Raw genomic sequence first — 10,841 nt, forward strand, 5'->3', positions numbered from 1 at the left:
TGGAAAATGTGTTCTTCGAATATTATATCTTGTCGTACTCTTATGACAGAAAGAATATTAAGTTACAAAACAACAAAGCAGACTTAATATAAGCAGTGAAAAAGTATCATGAGTAGCTAAGGTTTTTACATTGGAGATAATATAAACTATGATTATCCCACAAGGAACTTGAATACTTTTTGCTTGCATCCTGTTTCTAAAGCCTTCAATCTAAGGGCAAGGATAAAAAGACTAATACAGAAGGATGAAAGTTTCAAGAAAATTCTAACTTCTATCAGCATCAACTCTTTTTTACATATTAGAACCTTTCTTTGCCAAAAGTAAAAGAAGAAAGAATGAATTGGAGCAATGTACAAGATTTGTGTCTTTCCAGCGAATGGGCACTAAAGGAAGGATGTGACTATCTGATCTTCTCAGAACTGACTCTCTTGCATCTTTAAGCGCTATTGAAGATAAACGGGAGCTCTGGAGGAACCAAAAACCGGAGAGTTTTGAAGTTTTTTGGCCTTGGTGGGGGATCTTTTGCAATAAATGGTGTTTAGATCATGAAAGCAGGCTAGGACCATTTTCAGCGGCAGTCCGAGCATTTCCGTGATTATGATGCCTGGTCATCTGGATGTCACGTGATAAATGAGTCCTTGCCTTTGCGTATGGAGCATCTCTTGCTGCAATAAGGTGGTAGACTATCAGTGTTCATTTTATGTGGAAGAGCATTAACGATTTCTATACTTCATTAAAGGGAAGCTTGGAAATGGTGTGCTTCCAGTTCTTATATCTAATTATCATACAACAAAGCACACACTTTTCCCAACATTTGATGGTAGCAGCACCATGGCTAAGGGGTCTATGTCTTTTATGAGTTCATTTCAATGTCCATGACCAAGGGATCTATGTCTTATGAGTTCGATTTTAATGTTGTTACCTGCAATTTGCTGTGCTCGGAGGATATTCTGCCGCCTTTTCCAGCAACATATTGAAAAGATAACAAGGAGCAGGAACAACACAAGCGAGCCCAGAGCAATACCAACCTTTGCACCAGCCGTGAGATGAGGCCCACATGAAGGAAGTCCGGGTATGCCACAGAGACCCGAATTATCAGTAAAACTGCATACAGAGAATTATGAAACATGTAGTTGACTTAATACCAAATGTTTGTCAGAAACGGAAATACAAGCATGTAAATAGCGTAAATATTTTCAGCTGGTGCTTCTCTTTGAGACCCCAAATATATCAAGATTAATACAAATGAAATCATACTTGAAGCTAGCTCTGTGCAAAAGTCTTCCTCCTAAAGCAGCAGGGACTTTCCCGGAGAGAGAATTGCTGTTTAGATTCCTGCATCATGATTTATTGCAGTTTAAGCTCGATTTTTTTTTCTATGAACTATAATTTCATTAGTTAATGAGATGCTCAATGTGTCTTACAATCTCCTTAACGACGTCAATTGTCCAAGACTTTCAGGAACTGACCCATTGAATAAGTTGTAGGACAGGTCCCTGCCATTTGAGCATTCATGCGTTCAAGTATCAAATTATTCAAGAAAAAGGAAATTAAGCCATCAACCGTTAAAGGATATCAAGTGTGCTTCTAGACTTTGGCTTATAATGATGTATCATTTTACAAAATGAAATAATCACGTAATGTGATGGGAAAACAGAAACGTAAAACTAGCAAAAGATCTCTTTCAAGGCAAACACATAATGTACTAAAGATCTTTAGTAAAATCTTTAGCTAAAGATCTCTAGTAAAATCTTTAGCTAAAGATCTCTTGCTAATCACATAATGTACTAGCATGATGGCGTGATTAAAACTAGCATATGTAGAGTTGAAAATCTCTTTCAAGGGAAAAAAAGAGAGAAAAGAAAAAGGAGTTCAATACCATAAAAGTACCAAACAATTAACAGGAAAATATTATAATATATTAAGATATTAAAATATATTAATTTGTAAGCTGCACTCACAGTACTTCTAAGCTTGTAACGGTTCCAAGAGAGGATGGAATGACACCATGAATGCTGTTTCCACTCAAGTTACTGCAAGTGCACAAGTGAGAGAACAAAAAATAAGAACGGCAAATTTATAAATGCTTTAAGTCATTAAAAGAAGAACTTGCTAAATGTTTCATTTAGAGAAATAAGAGCAACAAGCTACGTACAACAAAATCAAGATTGTTTACTACCATGTAATTATTCACAAGAATTGGGTTGTTTGATTGCATGGATATGTTATGTCTTTGCGTAAAAAATATGAAATAAAAAACCATATTCTAAAACTTATTAATCCAAAATGAGGCCTGAGAGACTCACATGCTCTGTAGGTGCCGAAGTCTAGATATCTCATTAGGAACGATTCCTTTAAGACCTTGGTTATCAAGTCCACTGCTAGGTAGGGAAAAAAAAATATATTAATTACTGGAAAACATTGACGTAATAATAAAAGAATCACCACCCTAAACACAAAACAATGATATAAATTAGACAATGTTTTCCTTGAAAAACAAAAGACAACATGTTAAAGCGCAATAAGTCCAACTATGCCCCACGTGAAATTTCTCCACGGATAAAAAAATACAGAAACTTAACGACAATAAGATATAAATAGGATAAATAAGCAAAAAAAAGATGTATTAGATGACATGTTTGAAATGCACGAAAATATAAACCAAATGAGTAAAAAGGTCTTGGAAATATTTCTTTCCACTAAGATATGAAATAAACCGAAATCATAGTAGCTTTGATAGTACTAACGTCATTTTATCCTAGATGAATTCTCCAGTGCATTTATTGCTTTTATAAAAGGGAAAGAAAAAAAGGATAAATAGGAACATTGGGATGCCTCACATACAAGTTTAAATGGATCTCAATCTGCTAGCAAAGTTGAGAAAGAGTAAAGGGCAACTGGGATGGGGCAGAGAGGTTTTGCTATAGCTAGTTAATCAAGGGGTTTGAGTTTGGTTTTAGAATGAAAGGTTGTGGATGAGAATGCAAGATACTAAATATACTTAGGAAACTTGGGTTAAAAAGGGTAATTGGCTTTTTCAAGGAAAGTTCAAACACAATAAACTGAATCTAAACTGAATCGCATGGTGAGACATTAGGAAGCACATACATAGGTTGGCCAATGTCATTTTGGACACAACTGCTATAAATTTGCAGATAGGTTACAGTTTTTAAGTCGGTAAGACAATAATGACATTGAGAGGACTGCTTTCATGGTTGCTAACATACTGCTTCTACTAAACTTAATGGTTCAAGTAAGATCGAAAAACGATTGCATATAATGTAATTAAAGCAATTCATTAGTAATACAACTTCCTTATGACAACATAAAATGTTGATGTGAGGTTAGGTTAGGTTTTTATCCACCGAAGTGTGAACAATTCAAAATTCAGGGGGCAAAGTAAGAGTTTTTAGAGTTTGGGAGGCAAATTGGGAATGAGCCTAAAGTTCAGGGGGCACCAGTGATAATAATTCTTTTATCTAATTTCCATTTTGTAACTGAAATATGAGAAGTAGACAACATTACACTTATTTATTTGAGCAAAAATGACACTTTTAACATTTATAACTTTCTCTATATGAAACTCATGAAAGTAAGAGAATGTGAGATAAAAGGCAATTTCTGAAGATAATATAATTGAGATGATGAAAATTTAAAATGTAAAAAGAACGTACATTCCATCGATCACCCATTTATTGTTAGTTTTGTCGTACTGACAATCAGCACCACTCCAGGGATGTTGAGGCGGAACACATGGATCACCATTCCAGCCTAATCGAACTGGGAGCCCCAATGCTTTCTTCAATGCTTGTAAAGCCCTAACTGAAAAATAAAAGACAAGAATTTAATAGTAGTTTTTATTGTTTAACATTAAAATTCCATTCGTTATCTTTTCGACAAAAATTGTTACAAACACTTAATTAAAATAGTCTATTATTACAGCTGATGCATTCATGGATGTTTTAAAAAGAAACAATATTACAAAAAGCATATCTAACAGGAAAGACCATGATCAAAGCAGGTACTTTTTTAAAACTTGACTATTTGATAGTTGGATGAGCACAAACTGACAGAGGACGCAGTTTATGCTACGTAGAAAATAATATGTTTCAGAACGGGAAGAAACTACAAAAGGAAAAGGGTATTATAATTAAGAAAGGACGTCTTTATCTCATATCTAAAGGGTGCCAAAGCTGCCATGTGATTGACCCTTTAGCATTAATGCACTCATGGTCACCATAAATCTAACATTTCATGCATCAATGTTAAGTAAACAAATGAGTAAACGAATGAGATCAAGCCAGCATAAGCATGGAAATTATATGTAATTAATTGGACGTCGCGCCAGAAGTTGTTCCCATCTTAGAAGGAAAGCTATATGACATATGACATTTTGGAGGCAACGCTAACACATATTAACCCAAGCATACAATAGATATGCATGTTTACATATATGAGTATTAATGCAAGCATGCATAATTGAAAATACATATTGATACGCAGAGCAATTGTAAATTTGGAAATGCCTTATATGTATGAAGATATATGAGTAGCATATTTACCTTCCTCTACCAATGTTTTAGACTCAGCCATAATAATCTCAAAGACCTCGATTGCATTGATTATTGCATGACCACCTTTTTTGGGGTGCAAAGTTATTGTCAAACTCCTTCCATTCACAGCAACAGAAGTGTTGAGTACAAGAGCTGTATAACGATCCCCACTCATTTTAATAATATCAACATTTTCAAATTCAACGTGGCCATTTATTTGGATGTCAAAGACCCTTTGCCCTGCATTAGAGATTGACGTGTCAATCTCTGCAAAATGTAACCAAATGGAGTAGTTTCTATTGGGATCCACATCCATTGTATATTCTAAATCAGGTTGACTTTCGGTACTAACAATTGCTGACTTATAAATAGCTTCGGGGTAAAAGTTAGGTGACTTCGACGCCTGCTTAATACTAGTCTCAACAGATCTGGATCTATCAGAACCCTGGCTAAATGTTGTAATGGGATTCCAAAATCTATCACCACCCCAATTAGTCGCATTCAAATCCACACCGAACTTTGGCTTTCCAACACCACAATTCAATCTTGTCGCAGTCCTAAGGATTATTCCTTCACCCCATTGGGGACCATAATTGTATGCTTCATCATCAACTTGAAGAATTTCAAGTGACAGAATTGATGGATCCCCATGACCTGTGCTGTGAAAGCAGATAGAGGCTGTGCCATCTGTAAGAAATACAAAGGCTTCAGCAAACACTTGATCATCCAGATTGCTCCAACCAGATTTTAAAGAAGCAATCTGAGTTCCCTCAATAGAAATATCAAACAAAGGCTCATTATCGAAATTTGGCTGCGCAACCAATCCAAAGAAAATTCTCACTAGATAGTGTCCCTTTGGCACTCTGTTAATGTTGTAGCAATTTTCCGGGCCTGATGATAGAGGAAAATAACGAAGAGTTTTTAGCGGAGGACTTATGTAACTTGGACTTGTTGCATTGTATGGAATTCCTCCTGTGTAAGCAAAATCCTTAAACCATAAAGTATTCGTAGGTGGCGTACGGACATTTTGTCGTGCTCCGCAGCTTATCCGCATTACAAATGGTGCTGTATTTAAGTGACAAATAAGATAAGTTTCACTTTTGGACAAAACTTGATTAAGAGAGCAAACAGTGAAGTGCAAAATTAGAAATTTTATATAAAATCCTCAAAAAAGATGAAAAGGGAGCAAATAACATGAGATGAATTAAACTTTACAGTTCTAAACCTTAATCATACCCTACTGCTTTTACTAAAATGAAATGTAACTTGGTGCACATAATGTCCACACAAACTCGCCTTTTGCCTTAGAAAGTCATTGTACTTTACATTCTAAACTAGTTATAACGTGGAATCCATTGTTAGTACCTGAAATGAATGTGTTTCTGGACCAATAAATACGGCCATAAACATATTAGAGCCTTATTCTAAACTTCTAAAGCTTTTTCCGGTTTTCTAAATTTGAACTCTAGATCTCTCTTTCCTTCTCAATCAATTTCCGAAGAACCAAATGGATCGTTTGCTTTTAATAAAGTCTTTCACTAGCCAAAAAAAAAACCGAACAACCAAATGGACTCTCACTATCTCATTTTCTGTCTAATCCACTGAGAACCATTCTAAAAAAAATAAAAATAAAAACACTCCGAGACCTTACTTGCGAACTGGCTCTAAGATTCACATCTAATCTTACTTATTCCACATAAATCGCAGTGAAGATGTACTAAACATAAAATTCCACTACATTTACTCGGCCAAAATTTGATTAAATCAGCCGAACTTGTTCAGACCACTGATTCACAACAGAATTGCGCTCATTTACTTGTAAACCTCTAGCAATGACACTGAAAATCCACTTCCAACACATCGGAACTTTCTCGAACCAAAGTGTTCACAGTCAATTCGAAGAACAGAGACCAAAAAATGAAAAAGAAAAGGGGAAAAATGTCAGTGTAAGAAGCTCACCAGCTTTAGCTGAAACCGAAGGGAAAGCCAAGTGGAGAACCAGAAGCCATGGGAGAAGAAACCTCAGCATTGTGGCTGCCAAAAACCTCTACGCGCTTTTGCCTCTTTTTCTTCTCTCTTTGTGCTATAAGAACCTCGTCTTCATACTCTCTCTCTCTCACTCACTCTTTTTCTTTGCTTTTCTAGAGAGAGAAAGTGGAAAGAGAGTGAAATTGCGTCTGTTCTGGGACGTGTGTGCAATTAGTGCTAATTTATGCAGTAGGAATCAATTTTTCAAATTTAGTTGACTAGCGGAGGTTAGAAAGTATGTTCATGTACTGCTCATATCAATGGGGCTTGATGGAGATCATTAATCCGGCGGTTGATTATTTATTTCTTTTTATTTCTTATTTAAATATCGAAACAGTTCGCATTAATTGTTCGTGGTTGCCGTGGGTCGACACTTTGACGGCGGTGATTGATGGTTGGAAGGGTGGATGCACGGCATTGGTCATGTGGTTCTGGCACAGTGAACTACTGGCCCCTCGTTATTCTCTCGAGGGAAGTGGGTTGCAATTTCCAATTAATTTATTTTTAATTCCACGTAGATGTGCGTTTCGTTTGTGGAAGACAAAAGCCACGTGACGGAGAGGAGGAGGGGGAAAGTTCACGTGGAAGTATCATATTTACTGTGAATTGACGCAAATGACCTTTTTAGGTGTAAGTAAAGAGAGTACCATTTTGGTGTGGGGTTGTGACTAGAAACATGATCGGACGGCCGAGAACACTTAATCAACTTGTGGATTTGACTTTGGACGCGTTTTGACAATTTGACCTTTAACGTTTGACATACTTTTGAGCATGTATTGGTGCGCAATTATCGGGCTAGTTGTGCTTGTGTGACGTACGAGTACGACAGAGATGGGTGTTGTGTGACATAGAAGTTGAACTAATATTGACAATAAAAATATTAAATTGATAATTGAGGAGTATAAAAAATACGAGTAAGTTTTTTTTTTATAGAAAAATTTCATGTGTTATATCAAAATATAATTTAGTATCCTCTATTTTTAATAATTTTATATCGGTACCTTAATTTTTTTTAGTACCTCATGACAGTTTTTTAAGACACAAAAAGACAAAAGTACCATTTTTATTAATTTATAAAAAACTTTTTAAAAAATCTTAACCCTGCAATCAAGATTTTTGCTTTATGTTTGGGCCAGAATGAAATTTAACTGTTTAGTTACAGGTCTAAGATTTTTTAAAAAGTTTTTTTTATATTTAATAATAAGGATATTTTATCTTTTTGTGTCTAAAAAACTACCTAAAGATTCTAAAATAATATTTTCTAAAAAGTTTAGGTACGACGTGAAATTATTAAAAACAGAGAGTAGATATAACATACATTGTTAAAATAAAATTTTCCTTTTTTTTTCTTTTGCAGATGATATAACAATGAATTTTGTGATAAAGCAAGAAAAAATATACTACTGATGGGGCTTTTTTTTAAAGGGAGAATTGATAGGACCTTTTTAAGCATTATAATGGATTGTTATTATAATTGCACGAGACTAAAAAGAGGATGATAATTTTGTGATAAAGCATGAGAAAATACCATTAACGAAAAAGCATGAGAAAATATACTAGTAATAGATTTTTTTTTTTGAAAGGGTAGAAATATAGAAACTTGTTTTTAATCATTAAACTGAATTGTAATTGAATGAGATTAAAAATTGTGACAATAGCGAAATTTGCTTTAGACTATTAATATATATATATATATATATATATGATGATGATGATGATCGAAACTTGTTTTTAATCAAAAACTATGTTCTATCTAATGAAAAATGAAAATATTTATATTTTTAAATACGTTATCAAAGAGTCTCTTAATGATAATTGATGGAATTTGATTTGTGTTACCTACAATAAATTTAAATATGACTGAATTACCAAACTGCTTAGATTTTTTGCTAGTCAGCAAAGTGGTTAATTAGTTTAAATCAAACGGTAAGAGTAGGTATTGTTGTCCAAACAGACACAAACTTATGATGATTCCAAGTCTTACGCTAAAGAAACAAACAAGCAAAGACGCTAACAAAACAAAGAAATGAGGGCAAAACTCCAGTAAACGGGTGTGAGCAATTTAATAGTTTTAGTATGTATATGAGGAATAATCATGCATTAAGATTTAATTACTGTGTTATTATTTAAAACATATAAAAGCCTACAAAAGAAACTAATTAAAAAAAATTAAATTTTAGGGCAAGTATCCAAAAAAAAGAGGAAAAAGGGCCTTAAATGAAAGGGAAACAAAACCTTATGGAGTAATTAAAAAAAACTACTGTAACAACTAGTGTACTGTTCAGACGTTTTAATGAAGGATTGGCATTTCTATTATATAGATTATTGTTGTTATTATCATTATTATTATTGTTGTTATTATTGTGAATATCAATCGATAGTTTTAGGCTCCGTTTATTTTACCGATTTGAGTTTATAATTCGATTTTTACTACAGTAAAAAACTTTCAAAGACAATCACATCTAACTTTTTTGCTACAGTAAAAAAACTCTCATATAAAGTCACAACTCAATTAGAATTAAAAACTCGAATCGGCGAATTAAACGAGTCCTTAATCTTCAGCCAGGATCCCGATTATTTTTAAATATTAAAAACTCTTACTAAGTGCAAATCATATTTTTCTTTTTTTTTCCTTCCAAAAAAATCCTAATTTTCTCAATTTTGAACGAGCACAAAGACCCTTCTCCCAACCCAACCAGCCAAATTATTTGATTTAACGCATTTTAATAAGTTGTGTGACTATGTTTCCTTAACGGCACGAATGTGACTGTGAAAGAATTATTAGTGAAAAATTTTTAAATTTAAATTTTTTATAAGAGAAAAATACTATAATAAAATCAAAATTATGAATTTAGTTACATTTGTTAAACGGCTCTTAAAAGACTTCAGAATTTTATTATACCACAAAGTTTCTTCTTTTTAAAATAACTATAAAAATTAAAAGGTAATAGAGATAATAAATGATGTATACTTAAAAGTATCTCTAATGTAATGATATAATTGATGTGTCAATTACAAATTTAACATTTTAGTGTAAAAAATACTCTCTGATACAAATGTTATTTGTTGTGTTAAATTTCTCATGTGCTATGTTTTGTGATAAATTTATCACCAAGTATAGCATATGAAAAATTTGGTACTTGATTGTTATTGGTTGAAATGTTTACATTTTCATGTAATCATTGCAACTTTTTACATTTTATAATTATTTGATGTGAATTTCTCTCGTGTTTCCTCTTTTTTAGGAACACCGGTGTTTTTTATTTATCAGTCGTCAATTTGTCTTACCTTTTCAATCTGATTTGATTTTTGGGCGGATTTAATATAGATCTGGCGGCTGATAAACATGAAACATCAGTGTTTCTAAAAAAGAGAACACTAAAAAAAATCTCTTATTTTAAACATAAAAGTTTACTTTTACAACTTTCTAAACTTAATAATTATAGAAAAAATATATTTAACATTTCAAATAGCATTATGAATTTGAGTAAAAATGAAAATAACATATCATATCATACTTTTTGATAATAAATATATAATTAACATTAATATTTGCATTGAAAATGACCTAAAGGGTAGCGCACTCCCGCATGACATATAAATCACACGAAGTGAATTATCTATATACCTCGTCCATCAATGAGACTCAAATTCAAAATCTTATCAATAGCACGAACTACCTTACCAATTACCACCCCATCTAATGATCAGTGTCAATATACTACAAAGTTTAAAATACGACTGATGTTATCTAATATACTGCTCTACATAAGTTTATTTTTCGAATAATATTAAGTTTACCAAATTCTTCAAGGAAACGAGGTTGATTAATATCATTTGGCAATGTTGTTTATGATCATGAATCGGCTTGTTACTTCGCAGCCTTATATATGTATTTCTGGCGGTGACCGCTAGTATTTGATATTTGTGATTACAAATTAGTTGTCATAATATAGTTATATCTAGTACTATAAGCTTTATGTGAGATTGGATAACAAACTCTTTTCCCCCTCTCCAAACAGGAAAATAGTAGAAAGATACATGTCAAACCGATACCCAAAAAAGATCCAATTTATGGAAAGCTAGCATGTCAATTTCTTAGTTGGTCGGACCAAGATATAATTAAAATTTTTTATTTTTAAAACGAAAAATGACTTCTTTATATTGGATAATTTTATCTGTCTAATATACTTCCACTGACTGATAGAGTTAAAATTTAATTATTAAATATAGTTAAAATTACATTAGATTAAAAAAATA

General features: G+C 32.9%; 1 protein-coding gene across 1 annotated transcript; it reads right to left on the bottom strand.

The window, feature by feature from the left end:
- LOC21398189 (probable LRR receptor-like serine/threonine-protein kinase At1g51880) lies at nt 1-6,696 on the bottom strand. Its single transcript, XM_010112890.2, has 9 exons — nt 6,513-6,696; nt 4,563-5,618; nt 3,675-3,822; nt 2,307-2,378; nt 1,962-2,033; nt 1,425-1,496; nt 1,258-1,335; nt 923-1,104; nt 1-665 (listed from the first exon to the last, which is right to left on the bottom strand). Exons 1-9 carry the CDS (start codon nt 6,580-6,582, stop codon nt 544-546), a joined length of 1,872 nt encoding a protein of 623 aa, XP_010111192.1. The 5' UTR covers nt 6,583-6,696; the 3' UTR covers nt 1-543.
- Nucleotides 6,697-10,841: the final 4,145 nt, after the last annotated feature.

This window comes from Morus notabilis, unplaced genomic scaffold (genome assembly GCF_000414095.1).
Source record: "Morus notabilis unplaced genomic scaffold, ASM41409v2 Scaffold744, whole genome shotgun sequence".
NCBI classification, from domain to species: domain Eukaryota; kingdom Viridiplantae; phylum Streptophyta; class Magnoliopsida; order Rosales; family Moraceae; genus Morus; species Morus notabilis.